The sequence below is a fragment of the Dromiciops gliroides genome, chromosome 3 (genome assembly GCF_019393635.1).
Source record: "Dromiciops gliroides isolate mDroGli1 chromosome 3, mDroGli1.pri, whole genome shotgun sequence".
NCBI lineage: Eukaryota > Metazoa > Chordata > Mammalia > Microbiotheria > Microbiotheriidae > Dromiciops > Dromiciops gliroides.
In genome coordinates, this window is record NC_057863.1 from 291918085 (window position 1) to 291941926 (window position 23842).

General features: G+C 36.0%; 1 protein-coding gene across 2 annotated transcripts in view; it reads right to left on the reverse strand.

Moving 5' to 3' along the window:
• IL1RAPL1 (interleukin 1 receptor accessory protein like 1) overlaps positions 1-23842 on the reverse strand; it is a 1532725-nt gene that overhangs the window by 1268433 nt on the left and 240450 nt on the right. The window contains exon 2 of one of the 2 annotated variants that reach the window (XM_043992667.1): positions 14197-14302. In XM_043992667.1, the coding sequence (XP_043848602.1) occupies positions 14197-14278 (82 nt within the window). In that variant the 5' untranslated portion in view covers positions 14279-14302. Of the gene's footprint in view, positions 1-14196; positions 14304-23842 lie in introns of those variants that run through there. The other variant, XM_043992668.1, reaches the window with a different exon arrangement.

The window sequence follows — 23842 nt, forward strand, 5'->3', positions numbered from 1 at the left end:
CATATAGTTGCTCCAATAGCTAAAGTCCATAGTTAGGCAGTAGACAGAGTGCCAGGCCTGAAGTCTGAAAGACTCATAGGCCAGAAATCAGGAAGGCTCATCTTTCAGAGTTCAAATCTGGCCTGAGGCACTTACTAGCTGCATGACCCTAGGCAAGTCACTTAACTCTCTTTGTCTCAGTTCCTTATCTCTAAAATGAGGTGAAGAAAATGCCAAACCATTGCAGTATCTTTGCCAAGAAAATGACAGATGGGTTCATAAAGAGTTTAAAGCAACTGAACAACAACAACAATAACAAAAGAGAAGGAGGGAGGAGGAGAGAGAGAGAGAGAGAGATCAGGGAGTCAGTCCAGGCCTAAAAAGGTTATTGGGTGGTAATAACAGCAGTATATCTTGGACCCCACAGCTCCTGACTCCATTAAGCCCAACTTGGCAGAACAAACTCTGTTTTGTGCCAGACTTGATTCCATACATTATGATGTTTCACACTGAGGATTGGGATGAAATAAAACATTCTTAGACTGTCCACTACAACAGTGGTGTCAAGGCCAAATAAAAACAGGGTTTAGTAATTTGTACATAAGTTTCCTGCAGGCTACATATTGACAGTTTAAAAATGTATTATTGATGTTTTATTATATTTTTATTTATTTTGTTACATATTTCCCAGTCACATTTTAATATGGTTTAAGACACTCAGGAGTGTTGTGTGCTGCATGCCACCCCAAGGTTCATGTTTAATACATCTTCACTAACTCAAGAAGATACAATCCCCTCAGTCATATGAAAATATATGTGGTCAAAAAAAGTATTATGGGTCAACAGGTCAGACTGACTTCAATTAATTTACAAATTTTTATTAAACTGTTTACCATGTGTCAGGCAATGTGATAAGTGCTGGCTATACAATTAAATAGAAGCAGAAATTATATTCTAATGAGGGAAGACAACACAAAAAAGGGGGAATTTAAAAGGAAGTGAGGATGGGGAAGGGTACTAGAAGAAGTAGTAGAAGAAGATTATAGTGAGCCTGGTGAAAAATAAATTTCTAACTGTGATTGCCTTATTTAAATGAAGGTTCCATGAAGAGCATGCCATCAGAGGGAGGAGGGGCCCTCTGGCAAAAGATACTTCCTGGAGTACCTATAGTCACTATTCAAACACACACACACACACACACACACACACACACACAAACACACACCCCTTCACCTAATACATTATTTAACTTAAGTCACTTTACTAAAGTATGAATTGGGAAAACCCTTGCTCTCACAATAATGCAGGTAGGGACAAATGGAAAGAAGGGTTCCACTTTCAATGTAATTAGGGAGAGATTTACCTTCTAAAATGATACTTCAAATGCATTTTCACAGAAAAACACTATGTCATGCTTAAGTTGTTTAATGGTATATTGAAGGGGTTAACTTTACTATAGGTAACCAAATTACATAGGCTTCTGTGTTTTCCTAGAGAATCTTGGATGATTTGATGTCTATGGGGGTAAGAGGGAGCATTTTGAGTCCAGAACAAACTTAAAATTTAGCATTTTGAGAACACAGAAGGTTCCTAAATAGTGAATTACCTATACAGAGAGTTGCAGAATATATTGTTGAATCAGTTAAAACAATCACTACAGCTTAAAAAATAATTCAGAGAGCCTTGTTCTATTGATCAACTCTAGAGAAAGCTTAGCACATTAATAGTGTATGTCTACAGATCTGCAACCACTTCTAAATCATCTACATGCAGATTAAAGTTAGCATTTTTAAAAAAACATTATTTTAATGGCAGGTGCTCTGCTTGACTTCCTCTCCAGTGATTTGTACCGACTTAGAAAAGAGGTAGATATTGAGCCCAGGTCTTTTTGTTTTCCAAGGCCAGGATTTGGCAAAGATGACCAAGAGAAAAAACAAAACAAAAACAAAATAGCCTTTTCCCTCAGGTACCTAATATTTAATTAGGGGAGACAACATGTACACATAGGTTTATTCAAAATAGATAAAAGATATTGTTGTTGTTGTTGTGGAGGTGATGTGGTACCCCTAGAAGCTGGAAAGAATCAGGAAATACCTCATGTAGAAGGTAGAGCTTGAGCTGAATCTTTACTATTAATTTACACAAAACATTTAGCAAGGCAAGCATATTGTTAAAGGCACACACAGGATCTCATGGCCATCCAGTATATTACATTTCTTGTACAACTCTTCTATGCCGTAGGGATGGAAGGTCAATGGTCTAACGGTGCAATTATTGCTCAACACAAGAAGTGTCAATGTAGTTTACTACAGCCAAAAATACATCATCCATGAATAAAACACATTTCCAGACAGGAAAGAAATCCATGTTGAAAGTCACAAACATCATTCCCCAATTGAGAAATGGTCAAAGGATATGAACAGGCAGTTTTCTGATGAAGAAACCAAAGCTATCTAATCCCATATGAAAAAATGCTCTAAATCTCTAATGATTAGAGAGATGCAAATTAAAACAACTCTGAGGTACCACCTGACACCTATCAGATTGGCTAAAATGACAAAAAAGGAAGATAATAAATGTTGGAGAGGCTGTGGGAAAATTGGAACACTAATGCATTGTTGGTGGAGCTGTGAGCTGATCCAACCATTCTGGAGAGCAATTTGGAATTATGCCCAAAGGGCGATAAAGCTGTGCATACCCTTTGACCCAGCAATCCCACTTTTAGGTCTTTTGCCTAAAGAAATCATGGAAGGGGGAAAGGGACCCACATGTACAAAAATATTTATAGCTGCTCTTTACGTGGTAGCAAGGAATTGGAAGTTGAGGGGGTGCCCATCAATTGGGGAATGGCTGGACAAGTTGTGGTATATGAATACAATGGAATACTATTGTGCTGTAAGAAATGATGAGCAGGAAGAGTTCAGAGAAACCTGGAGGGTCTTACGTGAGCTGATGATGAGTGAGATGAGCAGAACCAGAAGAACATTGTACACAGTATCATCAACATTGAGTGTTGACCTACTGTGATGGACTATATTCTTCTCACCAATGCAATGGTACAGAAGAGTTCCAGGGAACTCATGATAGAAGAGGATCTCCAAATCCAAGAAAAAAAAAGAAAGAAAGAACTGTGGAGTATAGATGCTGATTGAACCATATTATTTCTTTGGTTTTGGGTGCTGTTGTTTTTTTTTTCTATTTTGAGGTTTTGCATCACTGCTCTGATTCTTTCTCTTGTAACAGGATTAATGCAGAAATAGGATTAATGTTATTATGTGTATATATATGTGTGTGTATATATATATCTATATGTATATGTATAGATATATATAGATATAACCTATATCAGATTACCTGCTGTCTAGGGGAGGGGGGAGGGAGGGGAGGGAGGGAGGGAGAAAAATCTGAAAGTGTAAAGCATGTATAAACAAAAGTTGAGAACTATCTTTACATGTAACGGAAAAAATAAAATATCTCAAAAAAAAAAAAAGACATGTAACTGTCAAATAAAATGCTGTATCTAAAAAAAAAAAAAAGAAAGTCACAAACATATGTCTGTAAAAGAGACTTCTTGTGTATACTAATTGTCTAAAATATATACATGGGTTAATTCATATGAAAATTAGTACAGTGAAATTCATTTCTATGGTGAAAATATATGTAAAATATCATCAGTATATATATACAGGAGATGAAGCAGAGGCCCCTTAAAGATTATGGAAATGAGGGTTGAGAGAAGGGTATTCATTTTCCTATTTCCTTAAGATTCCCATTTTCTCTCAGCTAGGATTCTTGGGACTCTATCCAAATGTCTCATTACAAATGAATAGTTATGGCATATTACTATACATGTCTACTTTCAAGATTATAAAACAGTTGATATATCACTATCATAAAACTTTCTCTAAGTATTAAGGCATATTAAATTAAATGAAGATGTTTCCTTTTTCCCCAAACAGGATTAAATGATGTTTTTCCTTCCTTTAAAATTATATGGGCTAAGAAGCAAAATTCTAAGAGCTTGGAACTTTGAACTATCCCTAAAGAAAGTATAAAAACAAAACAAAACAAAACAAAAAGCTTACTCCATTTTGGCACATTTCACAAATGGGGAGTTTACACACACAGCAATGTAATAAAAGGCAGATATTAAAGGACTTATTTGTCTCTTAAACACATAGAATTAAACTAGTTGTTTCCTGGTAATGCTCAAGGGAATTCATGTACATAAATCATTTTGGCATGTAATGAAAATATTTTTTAAGATTTCCTCAGTTTTATTCAGTTTAATTTCACTTTCTTAACATAGTAGCACCACATCTTTTACTAAAAGAAAATCCATAAATAAGAATATAGCAAGAAAATGTAAGCTTAAATATAACATTAAACAGTCACTTTTGACATACATTTTGGCCATCCTTACTCCAATGCAAATGAACTTAGTCTTTATTATAATAATTGATGCCCTTTTATCTATGTTCTCATTTAACCTCAACAAGGCTTTTATTTGAATACCATATTTGGCACATTTTTAAGAAATATTGTTCAGTAACAACATAAAATTTTAGTTATATTGTCTCCATTAAAGTCCTTTCCAGATCCAAATCTATTATCTTATGCTCCTGTAATAAGCCATTATTTGTAAGATCCTATAAAGCAAGGCATTTAAGTATTAGTCAATGATTTACTTCTTTAAAGTATATCTTCAACATTCTTTATATATCTTTAAAGTATATCTTCAATATAACAAAATTCTAGTCCAAGAAATTTCAGATGGTTTTCCTTTGGGTATTTGAATTATATTTCTAAATAACATGAAATCTGTCTAGACTAGTAAAATAAAATTTCCCTGCATTTCTCTAGTTAATGATTCTCAGTAATTACATATTTGGGGTTTATATCTTTTCTTCCTGCTCTCCTTAATTGTATTATATATCAATTCCTCCTCATTTTATATAGTACATTTTTGAATGCCTCTAATTTACTTTTGTTTATCCACCACCATTGTATTCTGAGGCATCTTCAGCTAAACTTCAAAGAATAATTCATCGAAAAATATATAATATAGAATCAGGAATTCTGACTGACAAAAACTATTACCTGAATATAAAAAATGCCACTAATAAACAGATGAAAAGTGGGTAATTAATATGATAATAATAATGCTGGCATTATTCTTCAAATGAGATGTTATTCCTTCTAAAAGAATATGATATTTTAAACTTTATATCTATAGAATTGATTCAATTTAAAAATTTTTTTCCTATGGGAAAGGACTACATTACAGGTTAACACTTGCCCCAGTCCTCTTTTGTATTCAAATACCATATTCTCTTCACAGAGAGCTGTCATTTAGATTTATAGTCTATACATCCATAGAAAATGAAAATGACATCCAATGAGGAGAAAAGCATCTCCCAACTATTGTGGACATATCCATGGCTATATTCTAGATTTATTTGTTGCTAAACCAAAGTTCTTAGGAGAAAGAAATCCTCTAGCAATTATAATGAATACTGATGAGGAATGAAAGAACTTGTCCCTATACTCCATCCCAACAGATTTACCTTTCCCCTTGGCCCCTTTCTAAATGTGCATTTTTTTACAGAGGAAAGCAGAGTATTTGCCAATTGCCTCCTAACCATAAATGAATGCATCTAAAACTGTTGGAAGCTTTGTCAGATACACACAAAACCCAACACATACATGAGAAAAAAGATAAAGTATTCAAAAGTCATAATGAATACAAGGTAATGTAACCTGAGGATATATAGAATACAATTTCCATCTTTGGGGTAAAATCTAGCAAAAGCCTTAAAATATCTTCAGATTAAGGTCTCACCATTGAGGTTTCTCTAAATTTACAGAATGTCAAGAAAAAAAGTATTTGTCTATTCACAACTACCTTTTGTCACTGGAACATTGTAGACCTTAAGTGAAACAGCTCTAGTCACTCTGGTCCAATTCTATTCTTTTTTTTTTTTTATTTATTTCTTTGGATTTTTTTGGTGAGGCAATTGGGGTTAAGTGACTTGCCCAAGGTCACACAGGTAGTAAGTATTCTTGAGGCCAGATTTGAAATCAGGTCCTCCTGACTCCAGGGCCGGTGCTCTATCCACTGTGCCACCTAGCTGCCCCCAATTCTATTCTTTTAATGATGAAAATCAGGAGCTCAGGACCAGAGAAATTATGCAATTTGCTCAGTCATTTGGGTTGTAAGAGTTAGGGATCTGATTCTAGCTCCTTTCCATACAAATACAATACCTCTAGACTGTACCACTAGTTATTATTTTGTTGTCCTAACCATGCTGCTTGTCATCTTGTTTCATTTGATTTAGTTTCCATTACTTATACAGAGATCAATGGTCAGTGATAGACCAAAAGGCAGGTAAAAGGGTTAAAACATATTTGTAGAACATAATGACTTCTTGTAATCATAGTGGAACTAAACTCTGAATATGAATTTTTTAAAGTGTTATTGATATCTTTTATTTTTGACACAATTGTCATTTATTGATATAATCTTCTCCCCAACAATGGCTCTCTACCATTAAACTTGATATTGTTTTATAGCAAAACAAAATAATTTGAGAAAGTATATGTCTGAAATGTAATGCAACATTTTATACTGAAAGAGAGAGAGAGAGAGAGAGAGAGAGAGAGAGAGAGAGAGAGAGAGAGAGAGAGAATAAATTTCTTAAGTGTTTATTATGTGACTGGCACTATACAAGTGAACAAGATAGTACAAGAAAACAAGATAGTTCAATGGGCGAAGACAGCACATAAAGGAGAGCTTCAAATATGTGTGTGGGAGGGGTCTTCACATGATAGTATGAATGTGTAAATGGCCAGAAAGTAGCATTGAAGTCTGGTTCTAGAAAAAATAAGATATAAAAGGACCCATGGGAGTAATCCAGGTTTGGGGGCAGGGGGAATCCAAAGTATATGCAGTATGGTAAGGAGATGGCCAGGAAGTGGTTGGTGGCCTGGTTCTGGGCCAGATAAGACCAAAGATTATTTATTGGGGTAGGAGAAGAGGGGGAAAGGGGCATCTAGGAACCATGTTCAAGATTTTATTAGGTAAGCACGATGATGCAGAAGGCATGGTGAGGAGAGATGGCCAGGATCTCATGATCTAAGATTAGTCATTGTAATTAATCTAATTCTACTTGTCATTTAGCATTATTTCATTTTTACATCATTGTTGTCATTGTTTATATTGTTCTCTTGGTTATTTTTACTTCCTTCTATATCTTTTCATATGTGTTCCCCACCAAACATGCATTTTCAGTCTTCCAAATAAGGTACTAATTAAATATGTGACTAGGGCAAATATCTGTTCCAGTAACACTGAATGTGGGCACCTAGAGTAAGCATCCGTCATATTCAGATACAATAAATCTAGACACTAGAATAGGTTTACTTAAGTATTTTTAAAATCCTAGTTAAGATACACGCATTTACTCTCTCCTCCTTTCTTTGCAAAGATCAGGGATTATGATTGTTCAATATAGCATACACACCGTGAGATTCATTGGATATGTCCCTTGGTTCCTGCTAAAATATTTTTTAGCATCTTTCCTTTTCCTTTGTTAAAAGGGATGACTTTTTTATCCTTTGATGTTCATTAAATACGCCACAATCAAAATTCTGGTAGTTGTCATCTACCAACCTCCAGGATATACCCTTACTTTCTTCAATGAGTTCAGTCCCTGGCTTACAGTCTCTCTTTCCTATTCAACTCCTGTCCTCATCATAGGGGACATCAACACACATAGTGATATTCTTCCCAACATCTTAACTTCCCAGTTCCTCAAATTTACTCATTTTCCATGCTCCCTTTCTCCATCCCAACTCAGCTACACACAGAGATGGTCATACACTGATCTTATTATTCATAAATGTACCACAAACACTGAAAATGTATTTATCTGATCATAATCTGTCATCATTCCACCTCTTTCTGTGTCTCACAACCCAAACCCTTCCTTATCCCCACCATGACCTCCAATCCCTTGAATCCTCGGTTTTCTTTTAAGTCATTACCATTACAGTAGCTACACTCTCCTCCTTTTCCCATCTTGAAACCTTAATGAACCAAGTCAGCTCTCAACTGAAGTAACAAGCATTATAATTCTATTGCCAATATTGTCCTGAAAAGTTTCAGCCTTGGATGACTTCCATCATCTGTTGCCTTTGTTCCTACTCAAATGCTCCTGAGCAAAGCTGGAAAAACATCATGAAACCCTGCTGACTTGTCCTCTTATACATTTATTTTATATTATTTCAATTCCTTTTATACCCCCCTCATTGACTCACTAACCAGATGAATACAGTAGCACTTACAAACTTTTCCATATGTCCTTAAGCTTCCTATGCCTAACCCTGCCCTAACCCTCTCAGTTGAGAGTCTTGCCTCATGTTTTACTGAAAAAATGAAACCATTCCTCAAGTATTCCTCCTTCCCTTCACACCACCCATCACTCAGATGCCTTCTGTAACTCTCTCCTTCACCCCTGCCTCATAAGAAGAAGTGGACCTCACTTTTAAGTCAAACGTTTTGACATGCATGTGATCCCATTTTCTCTTGGATATCCCCCACTATCACCATACTTTTACTTATCTCTGAGAAGTGACTACTTATCACTGGCTACTTCTCTATTACCTACAAACATATCCATTTCTCCCCTCTCCCATTCTCAAATAGCCCTCATTTGAACCATTCATCCCTGCTAGGTATTATCCCATGTCTCTTCCCTATTGTGGCTTGAGAACTCGTTGAAGAGGATGTCTATAATTGATGTCTTCATTTCCTATTACTCTCTTCTTAACTCTCTACTATCTGGTTTCTGACCTCATCATTCAACTGAAACTCTTCCCTTCAAAGTTACTAATGATCTCTTAATTGCTAAATCTAATGGCTTTTTCTCAATCCATATCCTCCCTGGCCTCTGTGCAACTTTTGACAATATTGCTAACACTATTGCTCTTTTCCTTGATACTCTCTTCTCTTTAGGTTCCTGTGACACTGTTCTATTCTTGTTCTCTTCCTACCTCTCTGGACATTTCTTCTCAGTCACCTTTGCTGCATCTTCACCTAAAGCACACTTGCTAATTATGGGTTTTTCCCAGGGCTTTGTCCTGAGCCACCTTCTCTTCTTTCTCTACACTATTTCATTGCACTACCTCATCCTCTCCCATGGCATAGTTTCAATTATCATCTGTATGCTGCTGATTCTCAAATCTACTCAACCAACCCTAATGTCTCTTCTGATCTCCTGTCATCCATCTTCAAATGCCTATTTGGACATCTTCAACTGCATATCCTGCAGACATCTTAAACTCAATGTGTCCAAAATAGAACTCTTCATCTTCCCCCTACAAACCTTCTCCTCTTCTGAACTTTCCTATTACTATCATATGTAATACCATTCTCACCCAGTATGTTAGACTCACAACTTAGGTTTCATCCTTATTCCTCACTCTTTGTCAGCCGCCTATATTCAATCTGTTCCGAGTCTTTCTCATTTTTCCTTCATACTATCTCTCATAAACTTCCCCTTCTCTCCTTTGACCCTGACACCACAATTATTTTGTTTTGTTTTGTTGTTGTTGTTTTGTTTTGTTTTTTGGGGTTTTTTTTTTGCGGGGCAATGGGGGTTAAGTGACTTGCCCAGGGTCACACAGCTAGCAAGTGTGAAGTGTCTGAGGCCGGACTTGAACTCAGGTACTCCTGAATCCAGAGCCAGCACTTTAACCACTGTGCCACCTAGCTGCCCCTGACACCACAATTATGCAAGCTCTCATAACTAATACCCGGACTATTGTAATATCCTTCTGGTTGGCCTCTCTGCCTCAAGGCTCTTTCCACTTAAGTCTCCCTTTGCTTCAGTTGTCAATTTAATCTTCCCAAAGTACAGCTCTGACCTTGTCACACAGACCCACTAATCCCACCCACCCCCACTTAATCAATTCCAAAAATTCCATATTACCTCCTGGATAAAATACAAAATCCTCCATTTTGCATTCAATACCCTGATATTAATAATCTAGTCCCCTCCTACTTTTCCTGTTTTCTTTCACCTTAAACCACAGTCTATATATTTCAATTAAGTGATACTTGCTGTTCCTCACACAGAGTCCTCTATCTCCCAACTCTGTATATCCCCCTCACCCCCTAGCTTGCATTTCTCTCCTTCCTTTGTGCCTCTTTCATTATCAGGTTTCCATCAAGCCTTAGCAAAAATATTACCTGCTTCAAGAAGCCTTTCCCCATCCCCATTAAGGCTAATGTCTTTCCTCTCTTGATTATCTCCAATTTATCCTGTACGTATCTTGTTTGTACATAATTGTTTTCATGTTTGCTCCCATATTAGATTGTGAGCTCCTTGAGAACAGTGAATGTCTTTTTTTGTTTTTTGTTCCCAGGGCTGCTTGTTAAATACTTATTGACTTCTTGACTGAGTAGGGTATGGGGAAGAATATATTCAGAAATGAAGATGATATGAAAGAAACTATATCAGTATCTTTAAGAAGAAACTTTAAAATGCTATAAGACATTTTAAAGATATGTGCATCTATAATAGTTTTTAAAGATACACATATTTACTAAATGTGTATTTTCATTAGATCTACTTCAATCTGAACATTCTACAAATAATAAATACTTTACTTTCCACACTTTGGGGGTCATATTTGCCTTTTCTTACAAGTGCTCCTTATAAAAATCCAAAAGGCAAAAGCTATAATTGTCCTGTACAAAATTCATTCAGTAATGAAGACTGAAATTGTTTCCATGGGTTAAATCAAAGGTTTTATTCCTCGAGTTATATACAAACCAAGAACAGTAATACCAGTTGTAATCCTAAAATGTTTCATAAATATATGGACTCCTGAAGAGATTTTTAAAACTTTATGAAGTTTTCCCATTTTAATACCTCCATCAAGAAGACCATAAAATCTATAACTGGTCTATTACATTTCTAATTTGTTTCTTAAATTAATAGCAACGGGGGAGTCATCCAATGTGACAAAAAGAAATGCAGCCACAACATGTGTACAGAGATCTCCTATTGTTTCAAATTAGAACTGTTAATGAATAACAAATATCTAATTCTTATTGTCTATGAAGTGACCATTTGTTAAAAATCTAAAGCAAAACCGATATTCTTCTAGGAATACTATTATGAAAACATCAAGTCAACAAAGTTTTAATTGGTGCAAACTTGCAAGGTGCGCTGCATCACAATTAAAATATTCTTTGTTACTGAAATATTTAAGATGAATATTCATATAGTTATAATGAAATAAAATACCATGATACTATTAGCAAACATAAAACTAATAAATGCCACAAGGTTTTGAATTATGTTTCCTTATTTGATTCTAGAATAACTGGAAATATAAGGTTAGAACTTAAAAGACTGCACCAAATGTTGGGATGGAAAGTGAGATAACCAGTCATCTTATAGCCTCCAGCACTGACAAGCAGTATCATGCATCAAAAAGAGTTGTTTTTATATTGTTGCTGGTGGTAGTTTTGGGTTGATGATTTGTTGTAATGTTTTCTTATTTTGTTTTGTTTTGTTTTCATTTGTGTGTGTATTTATGTGAGTGTGTGTGTGTGTGTGTGTGTGTGCGCGTTTTCTGTAGCTTAGATGTCATTGATCTTTACAGGTTGGGTATGGAAGGAAGTTAGCATCATTATCCTCTTAAAATGAGGCTGCTGTCTTTCTTTCCAAACTCATTCCTCTGCCTCTTGGCACGACAGAGATCAGTAATGATTCTCTTCTACTCAATTATTCAGATACTTTTCTAAAGACAATGTGAATCAGGAAGTAGAAGAAATGAATGCAAAATAGAGAAACCCAAGATAAAAAAGGAGGACCATAAGAATCATTGATTTAAAACCTGAATACATCTTGATGAAACTAAGGCCAAAAGAGAACCCAGAAGACTTGAACACAGGTCCTCTGCCTCCCTAACTAGCACAATTTCATCTGCTCCTCAGGAGCATCAGTACAATATTAATGATATTAAAAGTATACCCTCTTGGAGGCGGCTAGGTGGCACAGTGGATAAAGCACCGGCCCTGGATTCAGGAGTACCTGAGTTCAAATCTGGCCTCAGAAACTTGACTCTTACCAGCTGTGTGACCCTGGGCAAGTCACTTAACCCCATTGCCACACACACACACACACACACACACACACACAAAGTATACCCTCTTGAATTAAAAATAACAATATGGCTTCTCAAACAGCTAATTTCCAAAGAGATAGTAACTTAGATGCCTGGAGATGTTGTGCCCAGTCCCAAATACAAAATCAAACTGAAAGAAGTATAGAAAAAATAGCAAATCTATTCTTCCATGTTATCTAATAGCTTTAATTTATCAAATTGTTAACTTCATAGAGCATTAAACATGTCTATGTTACACCTTTTCTTACATTAGAGAAAACAAGGCTGGGAAATTTCTGTCAGACCCAGGGCATTATTTAACAACTCTGTTCCTATAATCCTGTCCACATTGTTAGAGGAACATTTAGATTTCTAATAGGTCATTGAGCTGTCCAAGGTCTACATATGAGAAACACATAACTAAAGTAAAGTTCTCTGCATTTCTAATTATAAGATCAGAGATTGAGTGCTAGAAGGAGCCAGGTATGCCATCTACTTCAATGGCCTCACGCTACATATGAGAAACTGAAGTCAAGAGGGTATAAGTTACCTGGCAAAGGTCACAAAAGAAAGAAGGGAACAGAGCCAGAATTCAGACATACATTCTTCCATTCCAATTGCAACACTCTCCCATAGTATTATAGTGTCCCTTAATAAGCTCTAGCTACATGTTTCTCAGTCTTAGGCTAAAATGTCACACAAAGCAATAATAACTTTGAAAAATCCAAGCTTATGTCAAATAATGAACAATTACCCCTGGAGACTTGGTTTTCAGTAGGACATTAATGTCTTGGCATTTTTATTTAAAATTCTACATATCCTCATGTATGTCAACAGAATACTAAATTGAAACTCAGAAAATTAAGTAGGATTTAAACATTTCTCCATACATACACCCAAGAAAGCCTTAAGATATGCTAATCACATTTCTATTTAGAATGAACTATTTTCATTTTGATCAATTTCTTGTGGGGGGAAAAATCTTAAAAGACTCCTACAAATATAGATTCAATCAGTATAACAAAAAGCTTTAGAAATTTCCTCATTGTTTTTCAGGAGTCCAGTAATCTTCTGTCACTATCACCTCCAATTAAAGAGCCACGCTATCCCTTCCACACACTTGAGGCTAGTAAATATAATTATGTACAGTACTTACAGGAAATATGAGCTGAAATACAACCTTACAGCATCATATAACAGTAAATCAATCACCAATTATCACTTGGCCCTTCATAGTTCTCAAACTCATCTACTTAGAAATGTTTTAAATTAAATTGCTAATGTTTCTGTTTCTTTCACTAAAACCAATGTTTTAATGTTTGGTTATTGTGTAATAATCAATCCACTCATCACTAAGGGAACATTTCCCTAAATAATTTTATTAAATTTTTAAATTTCACATCAAATGTCAAAACTTTTAATACTTTTAATATTAATTTTTATGTAGCTACTTACTTAATTATATGGGGTATTATTTCCCATGATATTTGTTAATAGCCTTAGATCTTATTCCAATTCTTAATTCATATAAATTAACTGTAGACTGTCATTTTAAGAAAATCTGTCCCAGAAACTACTGATATTCAAAATAACACTTTCAAAAGTTGATACAGTTTAAAAAATAATGTGAATTTTTATGCCCCAAATAAAATTATATCATACATAAATGCCTTTTTAAAAACTAAGTATTGTTTATAAGGATCACTTTCAGAGATGTAAAAACATACCAAAACAAAAATCATCCACAAAACTATCTCCTTTATACTACTATATTCCGAGGAAGCCACATTGACAAACTGATTATTTGTCTTGACCTGAGCTCCAAGTAGCTCATTCTACAATTAAAGAATTTTCTCTGAATTAGAGACAAACTTCACAAGAGTGAATTTTAGTCTTCAATTTCACATTCTCAGAAAAAAATCTCATGTGCAAGAATATAACCATTATCATCATCATGCACAAACCATCATCAGTATAACCATTACATGATTCTAAGGAATGCTCCCAGTGTGGAGAGGGTAATACAAACTGACTTACCTGAACCTCTTTTGGTCACAACCTTCAAGCTCTGAGTGAATGTGGCATATAAGAGAATCAAGTGTGGAATTGGAGCTTTCATTTTCCAGCTCTTAAAGGCTGTTCCCTAAAACAGAAACAAAAGACAGGAATTAAGGCGAAGCCAAGACTATTCTAAGCCATAGTGTTGTGATTTTTTGGTAGAAATATAGATTTGACAATCAAATCCTATAAAATCAAACTATATTAATGTCACCTGTTTTTCACCTCAGCATTGAAAAATGGCTCCTAAGTTAATTCAGAAAGGAATAACCATGAAATGACTGAAGAATAACTAAGTCTAGCCAGGAAGAATGCATTTAAGGCTTATATTCACTTGACAATAAGAACTTTCTGTTTAAGGGAGCACAACTGTATTTACAAATATTAGAGTCCCTTTCAAATTACCACTGAAGTGGATTTTTTAAAAGAAGGAAATAAGCAAATATTCCCATTGATTTTAGAATATTTTACTCTGTAAAAAAGATGATTACATTTAATACTATTCTTACGAGTTGAAGCAAAAAAATAAAATCAATGCCACCTGTGACTTAGTTAATTCAGTACCTTCTTATTTTGAGACTATAAAATCAAATGAGATATTTATAAAGTGATTAGCACAATGCCTGGCTTGTATCAGGCATTAATACATGCTTATTCTAATCATTCATCCATAAGAGGCTGCCTCAAGAGTTAAAAATGTAAAAATGGGCTGCTGACACCCTATGAGAAATCACATCCACTTTCTCGGTGATAGTTGCAGACAGAGTATCTCCTTTTCATTTATAGTACTCTCAGATGGATACTAAGAGCCCAGAGCCTACATTTCAGGAAGGAAAACAAAAAAACACATCAGTTGTAATTAACTGAAATGGTCATTGTCATCCTCAGGGAATTTTAAAAAAAATGAAAAAGACTAGGTGTAGTTCAAAGAAAGGAATTTTTTAAAAAGGAACATGGTAGAACAGTTCAAATGTATTGTCGACTATTGACAGCATGTTTCAAGATATTTGAAAATAACATCAAACCTTAAATGACTATGATTATGTCTTTATTAAAGATGTGAATGATGGAAAGAGTCGTTTGACAGCAGTCACTTTTTTATTTGGTTGAGTTTTTCCTCCATCCTGGAGACATAATGTTTCTATACTTCCAAGTTTTTAAGTTATCAATTCATCCTCATACATGCTGTTCTAACACATTTGAGTTCATCAAAGAAATTAAACATCAGTTTCTTATTTACAGAGGGTCACTACCATCCTTATAAGCTATTATTATTTAAACATAAAGTAAGGAGGCCAAAAAATAAAGATCTAAGTCATTCTGACATAAGAATTTCTCTTAAGACAAAAACTTGCAAAGCTTTCCCATTTGAATTTTCTGCCTCAAGACCTTCAATACTTACATAATGAAACGAATGAAGGAAGTCTGGTTAGAGCATGAATTCTATCAGGCACATACACCAAACTGTGCCACATTCTATTACAAACCTGAGTCATGCATTCCTAAGACCAAAATCCCATTTCTCAGCCACTGCACTAACTGTGACTGCAGGAAAGCCTAAAGTTGATATCTTCAGCCTTCAGTTTAGCAGCAAGAGACAGCTCCTCTCTCAGTGTGAGTCTAATAAATGCTGCCCAGGGAGGTACAGGATCTAACTCTGCACAGCAAGATCCTCCAGCAAATACTCACTGTGAAACTATCTTAGTACTTTATTCTTGTCCAAAATAATATTTTCATTTTATTTCCAAAACGATGCATGTTAGAGTCCAAGGATATTTTAAACATTTAAATAGGTCAGGATACCGTCAAATAGGGAACATTTTAGACCATAATTAAATAATCTGCTTTTCTGAATTTTTTTTAAATAATAAAAAAGGTTGAGCATTTTTATTATAAGGATTTAAATTCTTAGTAAACATAAACTAAGCCTTGTACTACTGCTGTGAGGTAATTGCATCCTATTAAACTGAAGGACAGATAAAATATGACTAGCTATGAAAGGCTGTTAGATAATTATTTTATGGTTTCAATTTTTATTCAATATAGGTAAACCCTCATATACATATGTGCTATTAAGAATATCACTGACCTAAGAGAAAAGTATTGGCAATTTATGGATAGGAAAAGGACAAGGGGTCAGTTGATAAAAGTCAAAAGTAGAACTCTACCTCTTAATGTAGTATTCCTTTTAGTATTTCATTTCTTCACTCTGACTCTCATATATAGTAAACCATAACTCAAAAAATTGTATGATAAATTATAGTCAAATGAATAGAACATATATTTTGAAAATGTTACTGCATTACTTTGACTTTGAGGAAGTGCTTTCTCCTTTTATCTCAGTTTCTTCATCTGCAGACTGGGAATACGACTACCTCTACTTGCCTACAGGGATTTAGTGAATATAAATTAGACAGGAATGAAGACTTCTTGCATGCCTAGAGGAGGAAAATAACATAGCCAAAGTAGCATCACACTGACTGCCAAAATCTGTAAGTATTGAAATTACTTTCCTGGTTATTCACTGTCAATGACATTTTGTGAGTGCCCATCATGTGTGTAGGTATCATGAAAAATACAAGAATTCTAATTTATTAAGTGATTTAAACATTATCTCATTTGATCCTCACAACAACACTCCTGGCAAGAAATTATCCTCATTTTACAGAGGAAGAAACTTTGGCCCAGGGTCACATAGATGAAAAGTGTCTGAGGCTTGATTTGAAGTCAAGTCTTCCTGACTCCAGGCGTAGTGAACCAGCTAGCTACCTCAACATAAAAGCACCAAACATATAAAAAATCCTTCCTCTCATTTTGAAGATCCCCTTTCCCAAAATTTATACCTAATTGAAATATTTTGGATTTGAGATAGCTATGGGATTTCTGGAGCATCTAGATGGTGCAGTAGATAGAGTTTTAGGCATGGCATTAGGAAGATTCATCTTCCTGAGTTCAAGTTGACCTCAGACACTTACTAGTTGTGGGACCCTGGGCAAGTCACTTAAGCCTGTTTGTCTCAGTTCCTTATCTGTCGAATGAGCTGGAGAGGGAAATGTCAAACCACTCTTGTTTTTTTGCCAAGAGAACCCCAAAAGCGGTCACTAGGGTCAGACTCAACTGAAACGACCGAACAATAACATGGGATTTCTAATTAGAAGCGTCCAATTAGAAAGTGATGGTGTGGGACTAGAGCTAAAAAACAAAACGAGGGCTAGATATGTGGATCTTCAAATTGTCTCAGTTAGAGGTGATAGTTGAGACCATAGATGCTGCTGAGGTCACCCAGAGATAAAGACTAGAAGAGGACCCTGTACAGACTTCTGAAGTATGCTCATGCATAGGTAGTAGGGTCATGCTTCCTAGTCTCTCTGAGGGAGAGGAAACCAATTTTTCTAAGGATACAGTGAGTCATTTGCTGGCAATTAATCAAATATTTATTTCAGGACTTTGTTTAATATACAAATAACACATTAGCATTACACAACCCTAGTGATTTAATGTCTGCAAGATACACTTAGAACCCAAGTAACATACATAGGATTTTATACTAAGCTGTTATGATAGGTAGACAGATATATAGATAGAATTTTTTATATATGATTGTATTTGGAGAAGCTTGCCTATCCAAACCATGAACAAAAATCAGCATCTATCCAAGGTAAAATTGTTTTTTCTATGAATTTTTCTTTGCTAACTCCCTATGTTGATTCAAATTCCACCTCTGATACTTACTAGCTGAATAAGTTCAAGCAAATCATAAAACCAACCCCAGACCTCATTTCCTCACCTTGATAATGCAGGGTTTGAGCTACATTGCCTCTGAGGTCCCTTGCAATTCCAGATCTATGATCCTCTCTTGCAGCCTCTGACTCAGATACAGTCTGAAGAACAGGAGAGAGCACAGAAGTCGCTATCCAGCATGTATCTGTCCTTGACCTTGTGACTTTTAGTTATTGACCATCAGGTGAGTTTCCTCTAAGCTCAAGACAACTTAGTGCAGAAGAGTCCCCAGAAGCACATAGGACACAGGCACACAGGGAATGCTATCCAGGATCTTCACATCTCCAAAACTGATTTACTCTGCCAAAATGTTGTCCCAGGTGATTCTTTTTCTTCCCCACACCCCAACATAATCAACTCTGACATTTTATGCTATAAGATGGACCAACATAGAACAGATATCAGTCATAGGTTCTGTTTCTGTTCATCTTTTTCTCTCTGTCTTTGTCCCGCTATCACTGTTTCTGTATTTCTCTCTGTCTGAATCTCTCTTTCCTTTTATCTCATGCCTACCAAAGCTTCTTTGCCTTGTGTCTCTGATTATCCTGACATACTGTTCCTTTCTCTTCCTAGTCATCTATTATATACCCCACTGATTCATAGCTTTGTCCAAACTACTTGTCATATTCTTCTCTAAAATGTCAGATATTGGTATTTTTGGTGTTACTAGGTGTCATTGTTTCCCCTGAGGAATTAGCATCTTGCCATTTTAAAATCATACTCTTGAAGAACTGAGATCCCTTAAGATTAAAAAAGAGAGGAGAGAAAGACAGCCAAAATGGTGAAATTTCAGGTACCTTGACTGCTGAATAAGATATTTTTGCACAGGGGAATCTGCCAAGAACCTCTCAAATCTAATCATAGCCTGACTATAGTCATATGTATTACAACATGCTATGTTGTTACAATATTCTTTTGACTAGCTCTGTGACTTTGGGAAAGTCACCTCATTTCCTCTTCTGTAAAATAAGGGGTCTGGGCTAGATTTCTAAAAACTTTAAGCCCTAATATTTTATACATGCTTACTATTATTATATTGTATTTTTCTAAGTCTTTGAAAATATGGTATTCCTAAATTTATTGTTGAGAACAACTATATTTCTTCTAATCAAAAAGCATTTATTAATTGTCCAGTTGTGCTTGTCAAAGTATTTTTTTTTCTAAGTACATAATTTACATAATGTGATGCATCTTAAACTTGTGGTATAGATCTCCCATGGAGAAGTTAAGCTAGATTCCATATAAGCACAACAACTAAAATACCAATTTAAATAGTTACCAAAAAATCATGGAGTTCAAAGCTACTCATGGGGAAAATTGCTTCTTACATTATAAACCTTTAAACTGTTGGGTTGGGGAAAATTAGTGCAATTTTCCTTAATAGATCAATCAACCAATCACATGCAAGCCACCTGGGCCACTCTGACTTTGAAGGCATTTAAAATGCTTAAGGGTCAAACTGCTTCAGCAGCTTTACCAGAACTTAAAAGATTTACTATAAATTACAATACTACCAGGAAACAATACACAACCTTAAATACTGAAGTTAACCAATATATTGTTATACTAAAGACAATCTTCTAAAAATTTTATCACTAAACCTATTTTGTTTTTGTTTTTGTTTTTTTAGGCAATGGGGGTTAAGTGACTTGCCCATGGTCACATAGTTAGTAAGTGTCAAGTGTCTGAGGCCGGATTTGAACTCGGGTACTCCTGAATCCAGGGCCGGTGCTTTAACCACTGCGCCATCTAGCTGCCCCACTAAACCTATTTTTGATCTATCTATATAATATGATTACTTAAGGTTTGACATGTGTCATATTGCATTTCTTGCCCCAAATGTAACTAATCCACCCACTAGCATTTATTAAGCACCAGGTACTCACCCCAGTGATAGGTATACCAAGACAAAACTGTGAGGGTCTCTGCAGTCAAGAAGCTTATATTCCATGGGGAAACATAATGTACACATTATACAATATCAAATATATAAAATCTTTAAAATGTCATTGAGGCAGGGCAGTAGGAGTTAGAAGTTAAAGAAAGGCCTGATGTGGGAGGGGAACAGTTGAGCTAAGGTTGAAAATGAGTTAGTGGATGAAGTAATGGTTTTGAAACCTTCAAAATTAGATTATATTAAGTTAACTTGGATGATTCAGGTTTCTTTAAGCCTAGATTTTGTTTGGTGTCATGGGGTTTTCATCAGAAACCAAGTGAAAACCCATAAAAGCAACCAAGGAAACCAAATAAGAGAGGACAATGGAATTACAGTAGATTGGGGAGAGGGGTTGAAAAAAACAATTTCAATATAATGATTCCAAAACAGCAGCTGAATGTGAAGGTTCCTGAAAAGACCAGCCTGTAGGCAATTTGCTCAATTTCAGCAAACCAAAGAATCTGCTCAGCCTAAAAAGATAGTACCTAGGGAGAATGCAGAAACAACCAGTTTAAGAAAGAAAAACAAAAATTGTATTCAACAATCACTAAACATGAGATGTGTGCCTATTACCTTAAGTGTTTTTTTCCTACGGGGCCAGCTAGGTGGTGTCTTGCAGTTTGGGTCTTAGAATTAGGAAGACTTACAAGTTAGAATCGCTACTACTTCAACATTTCTGGAGGGGAGTTTGCTAGATTATTTTAAGAGTTGATACTGTCTAATGCAAGCCCCTAGCTTTCTCCCATCCTCTGGTTACTACTAAGAATGCAAGGCCTATCCTCATTCCAAGAGTTGCTAAACAGAAGCCTAACCTGAGCTCACTGATTGACTGAGAGCACAGTGTCTAAGATTAAGAATAGCAGGCGCCAAAGCACAGATGGGGATTCAGTCTGTGCCTTTTACGTCCCTAGAGAACACCACTGGGGAGAGCCAGCTGGCTGGTTGCACAGTACCCTCTGGTGGCCAGGTGTCAATGAAACCATTTTTGAATTCCCAGAGCAAAGCCCAAGAGAGAGCAAACCGCATGCCAGATTCTACATGAACAGCCAGATTTGCTTCTAGTAAGTATGTGAGCCTTGTAAATCTCTAGCACCACATGATGCTGGCAGGAATAGAGAGGGATAATGAAACAATGCAGGTGAGTTAACATTTACAAGTCTGGACTAGGATGCATAATCACAACAGAAAATATAGTTACTAATAGAATCATGTTTCACTAGACTAGACAACCTGTAATGTGCCACTTCTAAGGCTTTCTACCTCTTGCTCTGGGGACAATAATCAAAACATTATCACCATTGCTTCCTAGAACAAAGCACGTAGTAGGTACATACGTGTTTTTTCATCCAACCACCCATTTATCTATATATCTATTACAGTTCTTGATTTTTGATCTTATGGCCCCATGTAAATTAAAGCTGGAAGGAATTTTAATGACCATTGTTAAGGAATGTTAAGGGATCCCCTGAACTTGTCTTTTTGAGTTGCCATATTTCCCAGAAACACTGGGCACAGACAGAGTATGCAGGAAGACCTGAACACGTTAAGGATGAAGCCCCATCTGGAGCTGACATAATTTGTTATTTTTACCCCAAACTGGACTTCCTGTGTCCTTAGGAGTCAAGACAGTCACCGGATAGTTTGTAGTCAGCTGAAAAACTGTATATGCAGCTGGGACCCTTGTAGATAATCAGACCCTCCTATCTTTGTGGTCCAGGAGTTCCCAAAGGAAAAGAATTCAGCTTTTGCCATCACCTAGCTTTTCCTCCTTCAGAAGGAGTCTTGTCTTTTCCCACCTTTACTGTACTTTTCCCCCTCCCATGCCATGCCTCTTTAGGAGGAGATTTCTGTTTTCTCCTCCTTCCTTCGTTGTACTGTCATAAATATGTAAACTTTTATATGGATGATGAACTCTTTGGGTTCCATATGCAAGTTCATTTCTCTTGTAATAAACCTAGATTTCTTGTGAATTTCATGAAGTTGTGATTGCTTGTTGACACCATCAAGTCCAGTGGTTCTCAAAGTATGGTCTGGGGATCCACATGGATCTCTAAGACTGTTGAAGTTGGTTGGCAAAATCAAAACTATTTTCACAATAATAATACTAGAGCATTTATATTTCTGATATGGTAAATATGAATAAATGTAACCCACATAAGTAAAAGTACTTTGGAGGATCTTAAATAACTTTTAAGGGGTCCTCAGATCAAAAATGTTGAAAACACTGATCTAGTCCAGTAAGCTCCCTCATTTTAATGAGGTCGGGAGAAATGAAGAGACTTACCCAAGGTGACATTTCATGGCAGAAGACAGATTAGAAGTAGGTCTCTTTTTACTGAGTTGCATCTCTAAGAACAGAAGTCAGGAAACTTGAATTTGGCTTCCATTTCTTCCAATGACTAGCTCGTCACTGGTTACTAGACAGTAAAGAATCAAAATCATAGAATACAAGGTGTCTCAAAAGTCTTAGTGCAGTTTTTAGCTATTTAAACTTAAAATGGCAGTGGCAAGCTAGTCTGTGGCAGAATTGGGACTAGAATTGAAGTCTCCTGACTTTTAATCCCAGAGAGATAGGATAGTGAAGAAAGACCTGGAAAGGGAATCAGGAAACCACTTAAGCTAAGTTTAAAATTGCACTGAGACTTTTGTACTGACTGTATTTTATCAGGAAGAGACCTTCAAGTCCAAGAAAAATGTTTTACAGATATAGGACCAGAAAACTAGAAGATAAAGCAACTTCCCAAATATGCCACTGTTAGTTAAGGAAAGAGTTCTTTTCTTTTCCAGGGCCATGGGGGTTAAGTGACTTGCCCAGGGTCACACAGCTAGTAAGTGTCAAGTGTATGAGGCCAGATTTGAACTCAGGTACTCCTGAATCCAGGGCTGGTACTTTATCCAATGTGTCAAATCCTGTCCCAGACTCTTACGAGCTGTGTGACCCTGGGCAAGTCTCTTAACCCTGTCTGCCCCAGATTCTTCATCTATCAAATAAGATGGAGAAGGAAATGGCAAACCACTCCAGTATCTTTGCCAAGAAAACACCAAATGGGGTCACAAGAGTTGGATAGGACTGAAAAACAACTAAAACAATAATAATCTTCTGATTTAGAGTAGCTTTTTTCACAGCCATACTCGAGAAGGGGACACAGACTTTGACTAGGTGATCCCTAAATTTCGGTTTTGGCTCTGGAATGCTATGAGTCCATGATTTTGAAACAGGGAAAATGGATCAATAGGCATTTAATTAGATAGATGAGTTACTTGATTTTAGAAGTTACCCCAAATGGCAGGAGTCCTGTTTAGAAAAGGAAAAGAACAGGGAAAACAAAGATAATACTAGGCATATATCTATCACTTTCCTGGTTCATCTTCCTCCCCTTTCCTCCTTCCATATTCATCGTAGCCTTCATTGTAATTCAGCTGTGAAGAGGACAGCTAAAGAAAGTTTCCTGACTCTGAAGTCAGTAAATTGGATAAGGCAAGTGACAATGCCAGCGATGAAAAGTAAATATATTCAATCATCTCTTCCTGCAGGCTCAAACATAAGCCTGGAAGAGTGGATTTGCACCCTTTGTGAAAGCATCCAACCAATCTATTTATCTGGCTCCTGACTAAAGCTGACCTAAATTTCTTTACTCAGTTTTTGAACTTTCACCTATTTGAAAAATAATGCAACTGCCAAGAAAGATGGGGCTCAATGAATTAAGATACCAGCATTTGAAGAGTACTCCATAGGTTCCACAGTTGAAATTTTATCCTGTAGAAGTCTGAAACCCCACAGCCAAACTACTGATCTTGGGAATGGTGAGAAAGAATATTGAATAAGGTGACAGTTTACCACCTTTCTTAAGAAGCCAAGGGTACAAGTTAAATCTATGTGTAATTAAATATTGAATCGGGCATGCATAA